The sequence below is a fragment of the Natator depressus genome, chromosome 12, assembly GCF_965152275.1.
Source record: "Natator depressus isolate rNatDep1 chromosome 12, rNatDep2.hap1, whole genome shotgun sequence".
Lineage (NCBI taxonomy): Eukaryota > Metazoa > Chordata > Testudines > Cheloniidae > Natator > Natator depressus.
This window is the reverse complement of record NC_134245.1, coordinates 3,716,174-3,732,977: the sequence shown is the minus strand read 5'-3', so window position 1 is coordinate 3,732,977 and position 16,804 is coordinate 3,716,174. Positions and strand designations below refer to the sequence as shown.

Genomic DNA, 16,804 nt, shown 5'->3' with positions numbered 1-16,804 from the left:
CACCAATGTTGAATAGAGGGAACGATCACGTCCCTCGATCTGTTGGCAATGCCCCTATGTATACATCCCAAAATGCCATTGGCCTTCTTGGCAACAAGGGCACACTGTTGACTCATATCCAGCTTCTCGTCCACTGTAACCCCTAGGTCCTTTTCTGCAGAACTGCTGCCGAGCCATTTGGTCTGTAGTCTGTAGCGGTGCAAGGGATTCTTCCGTCCTAAGTGCAGGACTCTGCACTTGTCCTTGTTGAACCTGATCAGATTTCTTTTGGCCCAATCCTCTAATTTGTCTAGGTCCCTCTGTATCCTATCCCTACCCTCCAGCGTATCTACCTCTCCTCCCAGTTTAGTGTCATCTGCAAACTTGCTGAGGGTGCAATCTACACCATTCTCCAGATCATTTATGAAGATATTGAACAAAACCGGCCCGAGGACCAACCCTTGGGGCACTCCACTTGATACCAGCTGCCAACTAGACATGGAGCCATTGATCACTACCCTTTGAGCCTGACAATCTAGCCAGCTTTCTAGCCACCTTATAGTCCATTCATCCAGCCCATACTTCTTTAACTTGCTGGCAAGAATACTGTGGGAGACGGTGTCAAAAGCTTTGCTAAAGTCAAGGAACATGTCCACCGCTTTCCCCTCATCCACAGAGCCAGTTATCTCGTCATAGAAGGCAATTAGATTAGTCAGGCATGACTTGCCCTTTGTGAATCCATGCTGACTGTTCCTGATCCTCTAAGTGATCACTTTCCTCTCCTCTAAGTGCTTCAGAATTGATTCCTTGAGGACCTGCTCCATGATTTTTCCAGGGACTGAGGTGAGGCTGACTGGCCTGTAGTCCCCAGGATCCTCCTTCTTCCCTTTTTTAAAGATGGGCACTACATCAGCCTTTTTCCAGTCGTCCGGGACTTCCCCTGATCGCCATGAGTTTTCAAAAATAATGGCCTATGGCTCTGCAATCACATCTGCCAACTTCTTTAGCACCCTCGGATGCAGCACATCCGGCCCCATCGACTTGTGCTCATCCAGCTTTTCTAAATAGTCCCGAACCACTTCTTTCTCCACAGAGGGCTGGTCACCTCCTCCCCATGCTGTGCTGCCCAGTGCAGTAGTCTGGGAGCTGACCTCGTTCGTGAAAACAGAGGCAAAAAAAGCATTGAGTACATTATCTTTTTCCACATCCTCTGTCACTAGGTTGCCTCCATCATTCAGTAAGGGGCCCATATTTTCCTTGACTTTCTTCTTGTTGCTTACATAACGGAAGAAACCCTTCTTGTTACTCTTAACATCTCTTGCTAGCTGCAACTCCAGGTGTTATTTGGCCTTCCTGATTTCACTCCTGCATCCCCGAGCAATATTTTTATACTCTTCCCTGTTCATTTGTCCAATCTTCCACTTCTTGTAAGCTTCTTTTTTGTGTTGAAGATCAGCAAGGATTTCACTGTTAAGCCAAGCTGGTCGCCTGCCATATTTACTATTCTTTCTACACATCGGGATGGTTTGTCCCTGTAACCTCAATAAAGATTCTTTAAAATACAGCCAGCTCTCCTGGACTCCTTTCCCCCTCATGTTATTCTCCCAGGGGATCCTGCCCATCAGTTCCCTGAGGGAGTCAAAGTCTGCTTTTCTGAAGTCCAGGGTCCATATTCTGCTGCTCTCCTTTCTTCCCTGTGTCAGGATCCTGAACTCGACCATCTCATGGTCGCTGCCTCCCAGGTTCCCATCCACTTTTGCTTCCCCTACTAATTCTTCCCGGTTTGTGAGCAGCAGGTCAAGAAGAGCTCTGCCCCTAGTTCATTCCTCCAGCACTTGCACCAGGAAATTGTCCCCTACCCTTTCCAAAAACTTCCTGGATTGTCTGTGCACCGCTGTATTGTTCTCCCAGCAGATATCAGGGTGATTGAAGTCTCCCATGAGAACCAGGGCCTGCGATCTAGTAACTTCCGTGAGTTGCCAGAAGAAAGCCTTGTCCACTGCATCCCCCATCCATATTACCTTCCTTCTACGAGCTCAGTCAGGAGTTGTGGAGCAAGGAAGTGGGACAGGTGAAAGAACAGGTGAGACACAAGAACAAACGTGAGTCCCAAGTATTAATTACAGTACAACTTTTATTAATACTGGAATCTTCACAGTGCATTCGTTACTTGTAGCAGTGACTATTTAAATCAAGGGCGGGGTGGGGAAACAGGATAATTATCCAAAAAACAAAAGAAAAAGAGAGGGTGAGGAAAGGGTAGCAGGGGTGGGGGGGAAATAAATTAAAAAAAGGAACAAGTTAACAACAGCACCAGAAAAGTTACTTCAGTCGAAAGACATTTTTTTAAAGGAAATTTTTTTCTCTGTACAAAATGAAAAATAAAACCAAAAAACAAACAGTTGTCACGCGTCATCATCAGCTCTGGTCACAATAAGAGGGGCAGGAGAGATGGGACGGAGAGAGGTTATAACTAATCTTTATTACACAGTGTAAGAGTAACAGGGTTGAGATGCGACACACACATACACACACACACACCCCTGGGCTGGTGGGGTGGGCTGGGAACTCCCCTTTGGAGCTATGTACATCGTGGTGATCTGCTGTGCTTTGCATGAGGAGCGGGAGAGAGAAGGCGAAAGAAAAGGCCAGGGAGGGAGGAAGGAGAGGTTGCGCTTTCTTAAATGCCTTTTACAGATCCTTAAAATAACCATTTTCAAAGACTAAGACCTTCGGAGCCCAGGGACGCGGCTCCTTGGCTGCAGTTCAGAGACCTTTGCTTTTCACATCAGAGGTGGATTGTACATGCTACTAGCTTGGCCTTTATTCTTAATGCAATCCCCCCTCTCCAGCCCCGCCCATCACACATCTACTTCAGAGAGGCACGGGGCTGCTCTGCTTGGCTGAAATGTTTCTCAAGGAACAGGAGAGCCAACCCCCAGCATGCTGTTGAAAGCCTGGCAGGCTACAGGAGAGATGAACAGTAAGATCAAAACCATGGGAGTCAACTACAGTGCGACTCCACCAAAATCAACGGGCCCTGCTTATCTCCAGTGCAACTCACCAAAATCAATGGAGATCCCCAATCACTGGGCCATTCTATCTATAGTAGCTCAGTCTGCTTATCCAGGGTCTGACATGGCTCCCATCGCTGCAGGATCTCCTCTGCTCAGCTACTGTTCAGTGCAAAATACACCAGGCCAAGGGTAGCCCTCGTGTGGCTCCCTTCTCCTGTAATAACCAAATGGTGGTTCTCTGTCCCCATCCCACTGCTGTCGGCCATGTGGTGACGATGGTACCTCTGAGCTATCGGTCCTTCGGAGGGATCCTGGGTGTAAGGCCAGTGCTTCTGGCTTCTTAAGGTAAAGGGGTGAGGAAGGGAGGGGGGTGGATTAGACCAGCTCTCAACCAATCATAACTCATCATTTCTCTAGCAAGCTGGTTGAGTACTATTCATTCCTATCCAATCAGATGCAGGGAAAGACCAGCTCTCCCCTTTCCAAACCCAAACCCTAAAGACCACATAGCCACTGCCGTTCAGCCAGGACACCCTGCCCCTAGCTTCCTCCCCTCCAGTCACGCACTCACTCATCACAAATCCCTCCTCCTTCCCAACGTCACCTTCTGTCAGCCAGTACAGATGTTGTAGGTTTGGGGGGGAGGAAGGCAGGGAAGGGCAAGAGGCAGACAGCTTGAGCACCCTCACACTCTACCAGCTCAACATGCATGGCATGGAGGAGGCCAGGCATAGATGCAGATTCCAAGGCCAGAAGGGCCCACTGGGATCACCTGGTCTGACCCCCCAGCATGGCATCCCCACAGTAATCCCTAGAGCAGAGCTTTTTAAGAAACAGCCAGTCCTGATTTTAACATTGCCACTGATGGAGAATCCACCTCAACCCTTGCTTAATCACTCCAATGGCTAATTACTCTACCCATGAAACATGTACACCTCCTTTCCAGGCTGAATGGGTCTAGCTTCAACTGTCAGCCACTGGCTTGTGTTAGACCTTCATCAGCTAGACGGAAGCACCCATTATTCAATGGTTGCTCCCCACGATCACAATCTATAAGAATCTACAAGTCACCCCTTAACCTTTTCTTTGTTAGCTAAATAGACTGAGCTCCTTGAGTCTGTCACTCCAAGGCAGGGTTTCTAAGCCTTTGATCAGTCTTGTGGCTCTTCTCTGACCCTTCTCCAATTTACCCACATCCTTCTGGAATGGTGAGCACCAGACCTGGACACAGGATTCCAGCAGTGGTTGCACCAGTGCCAAATACAGAGACAAAAGAACCTCTCTGCTCCTACTCATCATTCCCATTGATGCACCCCAGGATGGCATTAGCTCTTTTGGCCACAGAGTTGCACTGGGAACTCACGTTCACTGATTATCCACCCACACCCCCAAACCTCTTTCAGTCCCTGTGTGCCAGGAGAGAGTCCCCCAGGCTGCAAGCATGGCCTATGTTCTTTGTTACCAGATGTGTACATGGATATTTACCCTCATTAAAATGCGTATTGTTTGCTTGCACCCAGTTTACCAAGCGATCCAGATCATGCTGAATCAGCGAGCCCTTCCTTTGGCACGGCTGCTGCAAGGTCTTTAGGGGAGTGCACTGGCCTGCAGCAGCTCCCCGTTCCTGCTCTCTCACTGTATTTATCCAACCACCATGGCAAAGCCCAGCTTATAAGCAATGAGGGAGGTGTGTCCATCAGACCAGGTTATGAACAGAACACAGACGGTCATCCCTAAATCTGTCCCCCCCCGCCCCCGCCTCCAAAATTAACCCTTTGGTGGCGCTACTGCCTCTAACTCAAAATCCAGTTAATGCGGGGACAGTGACTGTGCCACACCACTGACTTCTGAGGAAGGACGCAGCACCTCAGCAGGTTGGCAATCGTGGGAAAGCAGGTGCCCAGTAACCTGGTGCTGGGAGATGCCACGAGGCCGTGATTATTGGGATGCTCATGATCATTAGCCCCCGGAGGCCTTGGGCTAAGCAGCGTTAAATTTACCATCAGAGCTCAGTGACAAGGAGCTGTGATCTAGGGTCCCTATGAGAACCATGTCCTCACTGAGAGAACTCCAGCGGGGCTTATGGGCTCTGGCCTGCCAGCTCTGCCCACCTTGTATCCAGTTGGTCCTTTCGCAGGCCGTGGCCACTGAGGCTAACGGCTGTTTTGTAAAAGAGGCAGGTCTGACTCTGCCACCTTTACTCCCACTGAGTAACACCTTCCTGTGTGGGGAGTCCCCATGCTTTTCAATGGGACCGTGTGTGGAGTAAGTGAGACTGGCTGTGAGTCTGGAGGGGCAGGGGGAGAATGGCCACTGAGCAAGACCTGAGATTCCCATTCCTCATGGGATGGCATCTTACTGGGAAAGGGAAGGCACAGGGCACTGAGTCCCCGCGGCACAGCCCTGTGTAGCGTAATGCCAGGGATGGGCCTCCCAGCTCCAGGGCACTTCACCATGATAAATCCACCGGGGCCCGGTGCTGGCTGTCCCGTTCCAGGTCAGCGTTCCGTGTTCGTGCTGATCTGGCGGCTACGACTGTTAGGGGAGAGCAGGAGTAAGTGTGGGCAGATGCACCCCCCCCCCGTGCTGCAAAACCCTGCATCCATCCACAGCCAGGCACAAGTGCAACCCCCCAGCTTGACACACACTCATGCAAACACCCAGCTAGGGACTATGCTGCACGAACAGCCCCAGGCCACCCAACCCCAGATCCCCCTGCACACTCCGAGGCACACCTCGCAGAAGCCTGCTGGATTCCTAGCTGTCTGGCAACCCCTTTACCCTGTACTTCGGTAACCAGCCCCAGGGCAAATGCGGGCTGTGAAGCTGGATGCGGGAAAAGGTAACTCTTGAGCAGGCCAGTTCCTTTAAACTACCAATGCTGCTGGTTGCTAGCAGAGCTGTGGATGGGCACCCCTACCCCTGCCTTGTCACTATACGGCTAGAGACCCACACAAGCAGTCTAACCTCCTGAGAAACACATGTACCCAAGGCCCCTGGCCTGAGGTCTGGGCAGAGCCGGGGAAGTCCTTCCACATCTCAGCTACTCAGGAGGGGGAAGAGAACCTGGCTTTTGGTACAGTGCCAAGTTTTCAACAGGAGACTATGAAGTGCTAGCCCCCAAATCCACTGCTGGGGGCACACATGTAGGGGCAGCTGCTCCGCCAGCAAAGGCATATTGGGGAGGCAGTGACACCCAAAGCACCTCAGGGGATAGGGCCGCGTGTGCCAGGACCTCTATCCACTCCTCTGATGCTTTGGTGAGCCATTTCACTGCAGCCCACGAGGGAGGAGAGAGGAGGGGGATGGTCAGATGCTTAGCACAGGACTAACAGTGCATCTTGCATCCAGAGGAAGAGGAGGGAGGTGGCTTGTGGGGGAATAGCAGCCAGCGGTCCTTGGCGTTGTGTGTGTGTGTCTGTGTGTGTTCTTTATACTTATTACGTAGCTGCTTATTTGAGTCCAGGTTCGTGCTCCCCCTCCCCCCTGCAACACACAGTGGGGGTGGCCCCCTCTTGTAGCGCTGCCTCCTGCTGGCAGCAAGGAGTCTAACAGCCAGGAGCAAGGTGTGGGGAGGGGATGGGGAACTAGGAGGAGCAGAAGGGCGTGAGAAATGAAATATAAAATAGGCTCCAAAACCAGTTCAGTGCCTCCTAGGCGGCGCCTTGCGAGTTTGTTAGCGAAGACTTAAATTTCCATTTAAAACTAAACTCGTCTCTAGCTCCATAAAGTGGCTTTGCCTCTGTGATTCTTTATTGGATTGATTTCTCTTCTGTGCTCAGTCCGGACCCTGTGTTTGCTCTCTTCCCATGGGATGCGGCGGGTGGGGGGAGTGTCATCACAATATCCGTGGGGCGGATCTGTCGTTGGTGATGGTCCTGCGCAGGCGCACCCCGCGCCGGATGGCTACCAGCATGTCTTCTGCAGGGGGGTCGCTGGAGGCAGCTGGGGGCAGAGTGGGCATCTCCTCTCCAGGGCCAGGGACAGAGAGAGCGGTGGGGAAGGGGAATTGGCCCTCACCCAGGGCATGGGCACTGGCCACCAGCTCGCCAATCTTCTCCACCAGGCTGTGCCGGTTGGCGGCCAGCTGCTGGTCCTCCTCTTCCTCCGCAGAGAGGTGCTGCCCTGCACCCGGGTACACCGAGATCTCCATGGCGTTGCTACCCCAGGCTGTGTTGGGGAGGCTGAGCCTCTTGGGCGAGGCTTTGGCGAAGTCCATGGCGTTTGGCGAGGCGTCGTCGGCGTAAAATACACACTCTTCACTGCCCACCCGGGTGGGCCCTGTGTAGCCCGGGGAGTCTGGAACCGTGGGGGTCTTCACCGGGACGATAGGGGGCCGGATGGGGATGGGCCCGGCGTTGGAGAGGGTGCGGCGCACTGAGGGCTTGGTGGAGGGCGTGCGGCGGATGGTGGCCACGCCAGGGGGGGCACTAGCCGGCAGGGGGGTCCCGGTGGGCAGCCCAGCAGTGGAGGCGGGGCGCTTGGTCTGGATCATGCGGCGGTAGGTCTGGGCGATGTTGCTGTTGCGCGGGATGGTGGAGGATTTGTCAAACTCGCCCTGGCTGTCGCACTCCACGTCTCCGTTCACCGAGTAGCAGTCGTAATCCGAGCCTGGGGGCAACACGCAGCGTCAGCCACCGCCACCACCGCAATCACCAACCCCACGACACAGGCACAACCACCACCGCCACCACCGTGTGCAACGCAATCGCCAACACCACGCAGCGTCAGCGCGACACACGCACAACCACCAACACACAGCGTCAGCCACCGCCACCACCGCGTGCAACGCAATCGCCAACACCACGCAGCGTCAGCGCGACACACGCACAACCACCAACACGCAGCGTCAGCCACCGCCACCACCGCAATCGCCAACACCACGACACAGGCACAACCACCACCACCGCAATCACCAACACCACGCAGCGTCAGCGCGACACACGCACCACCACCGCAACCAACGCAATCGCCAACAACATGCAGCTCAGCCACCGCCACCACCGCAATCGCCAACACCACGCAGCGTCAGCACGACACACGCACCACCACCACCGCCAACAACATGCAGCGTCAGCACGACACAGGCCCAACCACCATAACCAACACATGCAACGCAATCACCAACACCACACAGTGTCAGTGCGACACACCACCACAACCAACACATGCAACGCAACCACCACCACATATCATCAGCATGGCACCCACACACCACAACGACACCGCCAGCAACAACACAACCACATGTGCAACACAACATCAGCATGACACCCCCCCGCCCCCCACAACCACCAGGAACACAACCAGAGCCCCAACACAATCAATACATAGTATCAGCATGCCACACACATGCCACAACCACACCAGCAGCAACACAACCAGAGCCATAATACATGCACCAATCACCAATGTCAGCATGACACACAAACCACAACCTCCAGCTACACAACTACCAGCCACAGCATGCACAACACAACCACAAAACATGAACCAGCAAGACAACCACAACCGCATTACATACACAGAACCACCAGCAACAAAACCATTCCACACACAATGACCACCAGCAACTCAACCACACCACAGAGCCAAAACGCTAGCGCCTATAATCAGCATGATCCAAAATACACACCACACATAATACAACCACAACATACTATAAAAAACCACACAACACAAACATAACAACCAGACTACACACCACACAATCAAAACATCACACACCATCACATTACACGCAACACAAAAATCATACAAAACACACACACCACTTACAACATAGCCACCACACCCCACAGTCATGGGTGCAAATGTGACCAAAGCCCACCCACCGCACCACAAACCATCATGCAAACACAAGCTGGTGGACAAATGGAAAACCACATTTTGCAACAGAATTTGAAAAAGCGGACGTCATTGTCTCCTCCAGGTTGTGACAAGGAACCGTTTATTTATTCAGTACCAAGGTCACCAAGGAAACCCCACCTCTGGAGGTTTTAAGAGCAAGTAGGACAAACCCCTGTGCGGGCTGGTCTCGGTGTGCCTGGTCCTGCCTCCGCGCAGGGGGGACGCACGGACGCACTCTCGAGGTCCCTTCCAGCCCCACAGTTCTATGAATCTAAAATACTGTTTGCAAAACTGGATGTAGAGAATGCCCTGCGGCATGATGGGAACTCCCGGCTCCCTCCAAGCCACCAGCTCGGCCCCATCCTGCAGCTCCACAGCAGCTCCTGATTTATCCTGCCCCATTTGATCCCTTCGGCAGAAGTAACCCAGTGGCTCCATCCTGAGATCCCTGCAGCAGGACCTGCCATGCGAGCAGTGGATCTCAGTGAGTCCTGGGCATCAGCCCTGGCTGAGCACGTCGCTCCAAGGCCTGGAAAACCCAGCCCCCTTGCCAGCCCGGCTGCATGGAGGCTACCTTGAGACGGGATGGTGTCTTCTGAGCAGGATGGTGTAGTGGTCTGGGTGCTGTAGCCACTGGAGTACTGCAGGGAGTCCCGGCTGCTTTTCTGGTGTTCGAGGCTCAGGCCACGGGTGAGCACCATGGCCAGGTCGCTGGCAGCAGGGGACACCTCCTCACCATGCTGTTGGAGAACCAGAGGGACCCATCACAATCTGCCTTAGCTTCCAGTCAGAGGAGTTTGCTCCTCTCACCCTGGTCTCTGGGCATGACTGGGAGTCAGGAGCAACTGACATGAATATTGCAAGTCGGGCTGGGTTCACCAGCAGCACGGGGCAGGACCGATTCCCAGCCAGCAGGTCTGTGCACTCAGATGGGTTTGTAAGCACACGGCCATCCCAGCGAGGGGGAGGGCAGCAAGCAAGCCCCAGGGCGGGAGGGCAGGATCTGGACATCCAGGCACTCCCAGGGAACCACGAAGTGAACTGCGCAGGAGCAGGGCTCGAACCCAGCACTCAGTGCTGCAAACAGTCTCCATGGTCCCCCGTTGCCCTCCCCTCGCTCCTTAAAAGCTGTACCTTGGCAGCGATGGTAGCTGGGGACATCCTGGGCCTGGGCACGTCCTCCAGGTTAATTCCTGGGTACCCCATGCTGGCGGAGCCCATCTCGGCCTCCCGCAGATGCTCCACGCGGTCCTTCCTCCGCTGCAGGGTGGTGACCACCGGCTGGTCGTAAGGACTGGCCTTGGACCAATCCTGCAAAAGGCAAGGCAGGCCTGGTAAGACAGGGGGCTTGGCCTCAGGGGGACAGGAACGTAGCAAAGGATTAGTGAGCATGGAAAGAAATAGAGGGGAGAGTGCTGGGGTGGGAGGGAAGGAAGGGTCCTGGTGGTAACACAAAAATGACTGGCTGCAAATTAGCAGAGGCAGCAGCTGTGTGAACCATCCTGCCACCACCCTGGATGGATGGGCTGGTATGCCAGGCTCTCGCTTCTTTGTGTACCAAAGCCTCTGTCCGTGGCCACATGTAGAGTACGAAGGCCATGTGTGTGCACGCATCTATGTATGTAGGTGTGCACGTGTGGGCATGCGTGTGTACAGGGAGTCCCGAGGGGGATCTAGCCTGGACCATTCAGCCCAATGCCTAGTAATAACCTCCAGCCACAATCACACCATCATCTGGACAAGATACCAACTCCACCCATTCCTTCCCCATCTCCCTCCTCACCTATCCCCACCCATCCCCCTCCCTGGTTTTCTTCCCCCCCCGCCCCATCTATCTCCCTCCTGGACACATTTCTATCCATCTTTCGCATTCTTCACCCCCATCCCTTTCCTGTGTCCCATCTGACCCACATGTCTGCTCAGTCCCTTGTGCTAGCCCCCATTCTATGTGCCCCCTTCCTTGGCACCACAGAGCCTCCGTTTCAGCCTCCTGGCAGTCAGGAAAATGACTGGCTCTCCCGCAACTCCGCTCATCTTGGGATCACACTCAAGCCAAGGCTGGGCCCATTTCGGGGCCGTCCCAGGTGCCCCCCCCCCCCCGTCTCTGTTTCCCTCTGAGGAAGAAGACGTGCACACAGAGGATGGCCTGACCCCCAGGCACCAGGGGTGCTGAGCAGCCGAGTGACAGGGCCTGGGCTGGGGATCCCAGGGTAAGGGCTGGGAGGCGGCCCAAGGGGAATGCAGCCCTGCTCCCTGTCATACGGGAAGCCGTGCGGTGGCCAACTCTGCTGTCGCAGCCAAGGAGCACAGCGGGTGAAGCCCCCAGGCCAGTGAGCCAGGCAGCGGGTTTGTCGGCCTGGAGCTCCAGGCTGCTTGGCAAATGCTGGGGTAGCTCAGGAAGCGGGAGAGACAGACACGGTGTGTCAAGCCAATAATCAACACCTACCGTGGCTCTGCTCATCCCTTACTGGCTCACCAGCGCAGAAGCCACGCAGCCCCAGCAGCACTGGAGATATGGCTGCATGCAGCCTGCTTTGCTTTAGACCCACCGGCTAGCTTCTCGGCTGCAGGTCACGTAGTGCTGGGCTGCCCCGGCACGGCACGGACCTGTCCCGCTTCTCCACCACCTGGCCTGCCAGCTCACCCCAGCTGGGCTCAGTGCGGGCAGCATAGCACAGCCCAGTTCCAGCCCAGGGGCAAAGAGCCACCCCTCCCTACACAAAGCACCGGAGAGTCTACTGCAGCCGCAGGGGAGGGCCCTGCCCTAGCCCGCTGCGGGGAGGAGAGACGTGACCCAACGTCTCCCATCTCCAGACCTCTGACAGGGCCTTGCCCACAGACACGCTGGGAAATACACACCAGGCTCAGGCTTCTTCGGGAGCTTCCTTCAGTCCTGGCCACATGAGCTACATTCATAGGTTTCAGCTGAAACACAGCAAGAAACCGGTGGTGAAGAAAACCCTGCACTCACTTCTGTGCCATGTCCCCCCGCAGCCTGGGAGCCGAGCAGCATGGTAGGCAGGGGGAAGGGAAGCCAGACGCACACCAGAGCTTCAGAGCCCGTGACAAAGCACAAAGCCAGTCGAGAGCCAGGGCAGCCCAGGAGTGGAGATGGAGGGGGAGGAGGGGGAGATTAATGGGATGGGAGGGGTGCGTCTCCCAAGAGGCCCCCAGGTGCCATGCATTGTGCTGCCCCTGGGGTATCTGCATGGGAAACGTAACCCCAATGGAGCGAGAGAGACGGACAGAGAGGGGGACGTTGCTGATGAAGGCTTCACCTTTTCACCACCTGAGCACGCCCCTGCGGTAGAGCTAGAACTAACCGAGGTGGGGGAGCTGCATTCGCTAACTGACTGGCAGGTTTCCGAGGCCTCGGAGGATGCGGAACTGGAGGACTTCTGCCATGCCCAGAGTCCGTCAGCGGGAGCGTCAAACAAACACACAGAGAAGGAAGACAAGAAACCTGGTTACAAAGCCAAAGGCATGCAGCAGGAGAGGAGAGAAACGCGCCCCCCAAGCCCGGGAGCATCTGGGCCAGCCCCACAGCCAGCAGTGCAGACACAGCTGGAGTGCCCCGGTGAATGTTAGGTACAGACAGACAGCCTACAGGCATGCACACACACCCCCTCCTTCCCTCTGTATGCACACACACCCCCTCCTTCCCTGCACGTACGTACACACACACACATGCACGCCCTCCTTCCCTCTGTATGCACACACACCCCCTCCTTCCCTGCACGTACGTACACATACACACATGCACGCCCTCCTTCCCTCTGTATGCACACCCACCCACCAACCCCATGCGCACACACACACACTCCTTCCTTCCCTGTACATACATATACACACAAACACCCTCCTTCCCTGTGTACACCCACACACACACACACTCCCTGACTACACATACATACTGTGACAAAGTTCCGAGCCTGTAATTGTGGGCCCCGCGCTTCCTGGCAGATCCAGGGGCCTCAGAAACTCACTAAGGCCCCAATGTGACCTTCCTTTCACAGCGTAGTGGCCAGAGTCACAGCCTCTTGGGTTACTCTCATCACAGGCCAGTATGGGAGATGGGATGGGGAAACACCCCACGATCTGTGTTGCTCCGTAGGCACAGTTCGCCCTCCTGAATGGACCGAGTCCTGCGCCCCCTCTCAAGGGGATCTCTGTAGAGTATGGGGGTGGGGGGGGACCCGGGCCCACCCTCTACTCCGGGTTCCAGCCCAGGGACCTTAAGGATAGCAGCTGTTGGTGGGTTTCCATCCACCACTAAACACTGCTTTGATTCCCTGGGCCACTTCCCCCATAGTCCCCTCTTCCTAGCTTCACCCCTACCTCAGGATACAGCAATCCTTCCTCCTCCTCCAGCTCCTTTCACCTGGGCTCTCTCTAGGGAACTGGAAAGGAGAGCTTTTAAGCAGTCTGAGTGAGACCTTGATTGGTTCCACCTGTCTCAATTAGCCTAATGACCTTAATTGGTTAATTGGTGTCAGGTGTCTTGATTGGCCTGGAGTCGGCTTTGTTTGGCTATCCAGGGAGCAGGGACCTGCTCACCCTGAGGCTGATATATCTGCCTTCCACCACTCTCTTATATCCTTCTGGTCTGACTCCGTCACAACACACACACACACACACACACACACATTTATCCTCCTTCCCTGTACATATGTACACACACGCACACCCTTCTTCCCTGTACGTACATACACACGCCCTCCTTCCCTGTACGTACGTACACATGCCCTCCTTCCCTGTACGTACGTACACCTACACGCTTTCCTTCCCTGCGTACACACACACATGCACGCACACACACTCCCTGTGGATGCACACATGTACGTGCTCACTGCTTATGAACCTCCACCCACCACGTCACACACCCAACACACAGAGATATAAACACCATAAATACACTCCTGCACACGTACCCAGCTGCACTCCATATACACTTCTCAGACAGGTACACCCTCCATGTACCATCCAGACACACCCATGCCATCCCCACACAAACATATAGTATAACCCCCACATTTACCCATCGAATACCACACCGGATACACACATGCCTTGCACACGCTGCATGCACTCCCCCAGCACACAGCATACTCACACACACATTCCCTGTACACACTCCCCATCCCTGACACACACAGACAACACACCATACGCACCACCCTGTACCCTGTCGCTGCGTCACCCCCAGACCTAGGCATGCTGACACAGTCACAGCATTGGCTGAAGGGTGTGCATGGTGCAGGGGCCGCAGTCTCTTTCCAAAGAGCCTCTCCTGCTGCCTTCTCACGGGAAGGAGGGACAGAGCAGCCCTGCTGCCACTCCAGACCGCCCCCCCCCCGCCCCCGGGGAGTACACCCAGCTCTGGCTGGCCCCCAGCCCCATCTTCCAGGGGACAGAAATAGAGTGTGGGGTGCTGTGCACTACCCCTCCATTCAGCCCCTCTCCCCAGCTTCAGCTGCCTTCCCTCTGGGCTGGCCTAGGATTCCCAAGGGACAGCTGAGTACGCCACACCCCAGCCACAGCGCTGCCTGGCGCAATGGCCATGCCTTGGCTGAGAGCAGACTCCTGGAAAGGATGAAGGCCAGGTCCCCTACCCCAACAGTAACCCGGGGTGGACCCTGATCCTGGACATTACCCTGTCTTGTTCACTCAGCCGGCGTCCAACCCCCAGCCAGACCAGCAGGAAAGCTGCACAGTGTTAGTGAGATTGGCTTAGCGTATCCACATTATCCAGTTATGAACTCAGCCGCACCAAGCTGGGTTAGGGTTAGAGCCAGAGCCAGAGCCAGGGGTGTGAGCAGCCGTCTGAGTCGTGCATGCAGCCTGCGGAGGCTTTGCCCCTTGCCCACAGTGTCCCGATCACCCTGCGGGAGCCATGTCCCTGCCACAGCCAGGGAGGTCAGAGAGCGAGCTAACCAACGGGCCAGCCACCGCCACATGTGGAAACTCATCACAACGCCGATCCTGGCTGCCCTAAACGGGGTGCAGGGACAGCTCTGCAATGCGGGCCTCGTGCTGCTGACAACGTGCACTGCCCTTAGCAGTGCTTTCCAGACCTACCATGCCCAAGCAATCCAAGCGCTAGGGCCAGCTGGTCGGTGCTACAGACCGAGGGCTTCTGGCTTTCACACGTCAGACTTGAAAAATTAGAGGGAGGGTAACTACTGGCAAATAAAATGAGTGGAGGGCAAGCCCAGCTTCCCAGGGGCTGCTCCTGATGCCAGCAGCCCCGTGTGAAGCCGATGATGGGTGGGGAAGAGAGCAGGAGCTATGCTGTATCTGAATACCGTGCACCACTGGAATTCCATGCTGAGAGCCTGGAGCCTGAAGGCACAGCAGGGCAGTTGCCTAAGCCATCTCATCCCTCCCTGCTGTTGGCTTTTGCGAGTCCTTTGCAGTTCCATGCTAAAGGCAGGATGCCTGTGGCATGGGTCACTCTGAATATTTCAGTGCATGTCACGGTGAAGTGTGGATACTCTCCAGAAAATGCCATTCCAGGGCTCCAGGCTTCCCGTTTCTCCCTGATGCAGACAGAAAGTGCTCATCTTAACAGTCAAAAGACGTTTCTTGCCTATGCCCAAATTTGCACTGGGGTAGTTAAACCAGTGCAAACCCGTGTGTACACTCTCACTCTGGTTTAATGGCGGTTTATTTAGGTTAGACTTAAACTTGTTTCTGGGTGACTTCTGCTAACTAGAGATAAGCCTGGTTCCAACCAAAACAAGGGCGTCCACACAGCCCTGGGCACCTACGTCAGTTTAAAATCATACCAAGTGGCCTATTGCCCTGCTTTGCCGAGTCACCCTGGGCTGGGACACAGCTCGGCGGTGTCCCCAGCAGTACAATCTGCCCATGGCTGGGGGATGTTCTGGGGATGGTGCAGAAACCCAGCCGCTCTCTCAGAGCTGGGCTGGCTCTGCAGGTCCAATACCAACGGCTCGGGTCTGTCACTAAGGTGAGCAGGTCGGCCTGGGGCATGCAGGGAATAAGAAGGGGCCACGTTTTCTGACCATAATGCAAGTTCGATTCTGTCTATTTCCCCTCCCAAGGCCCCTGAGATTGTGTGGCAGTGGTTTCCCACCTAAATCTTACTGCTGGGGCTTCAAAATGGCTTGTTGGGCCAGCTGACAAGAGAGGCGCCGGGGTGAAGAGACCGTGCAGAAATCTGCCCAGTTATCCCATATGGATTCACTGCCATGCTGTGGGAACCGGGTCAATGTGAATTAAAGCCATGTCCCCACCTCATCTGCATTAACCCTCGCTGTGCCCCACAAGGCGGTTGGTGAATGTTGCCCCTCTCTGACAGATGGGGAACCTCAGACAAATCAGTGGCAGAGACGGGATTAGAAGCCAGGAGTCTCTGGGCCCCTGCGCTCTACCCACTACACCCCGCTGCTTCGCTCAGGAGGCATGAGCACGTGTGATCTGATGTGGATCACTGAAGTGGAGCCTTTCCCTTTCTTTTTAAAGGGGTGTGTAGAATCCAGAGGGCAGTCATTCACGTCAGCTTAGCGATCGCACCATGGCCCCCTTACCTGACTGGTGATGTCAGATGGCATTGGAGAAGGCGGCTTGGAGTACGTGGCATCCTGGGAGATGAAGCCAGAGTCGTGGGAGGAGACGCTGGACAGGCGGGTGTTGGCATTAACCGGCTGCGCCAGGCTGCGGTAGCGATAGGTGGAACCTGGTGAGTATGTTTGGGACCCGCTGGACCAAGCGGTACCACCCTTTGTACTGTTAACACTGCTGGGGGGACGGCGGGGAGGAGGGATGAGAGGGGAGTGGGAAGAGGGAGGAGGGGTGGCAATCAGGAGAGAGATGCATGTTATCAGGGTGAGAGGGGTTACGAGGAGGGCAAAGGAAGGAAAAGACAGTTTCAGACAAAGGTCCGCCACACAGATTTATACACGACAGGACTAGAGTTACAGACCAGGGGGGTG

At 55.1% G+C, this 16,804-nt stretch overlaps 1 protein-coding gene across 7 annotated transcripts in view; it reads right to left on the bottom strand.

The window, feature by feature from the left end:
• Positions 1–4,179: 4,179 nt before the first annotated feature.
• MTSS2 (MTSS I-BAR domain containing 2) overlaps positions 4,180–16,804 on the bottom strand; it is an 80,425-nt gene continuing 67,800 nt past the window's right edge. Inside the window, exons 10-14 of one of the 7 annotated variants that reach the window (XM_074968348.1) lie at positions 16,400–16,610; positions 12,125–12,244; positions 9,981–10,157; positions 9,421–9,586; positions 4,180–7,607 (exon numbers count right to left, since the gene is read on the bottom strand). In XM_074968348.1, the coding sequence (XP_074824449.1) occupies positions 6,835–7,607; positions 9,421–9,586; positions 9,981–10,157; positions 12,125–12,244; positions 16,400–16,610 (1,447 nt within the window). In that variant the 3' untranslated portion in view covers positions 4,180–6,834. Of the gene's footprint in view, positions 7,608–9,420; positions 9,587–9,980; positions 10,158–11,705; positions 11,772–12,124; positions 12,245–16,399; positions 16,611–16,804 lie in introns of all 7 variants that reach the window. The other 6 variants (XM_074968349.1, XM_074968350.1, XM_074968351.1 and 3 more) reach the window with 6 other exon arrangements.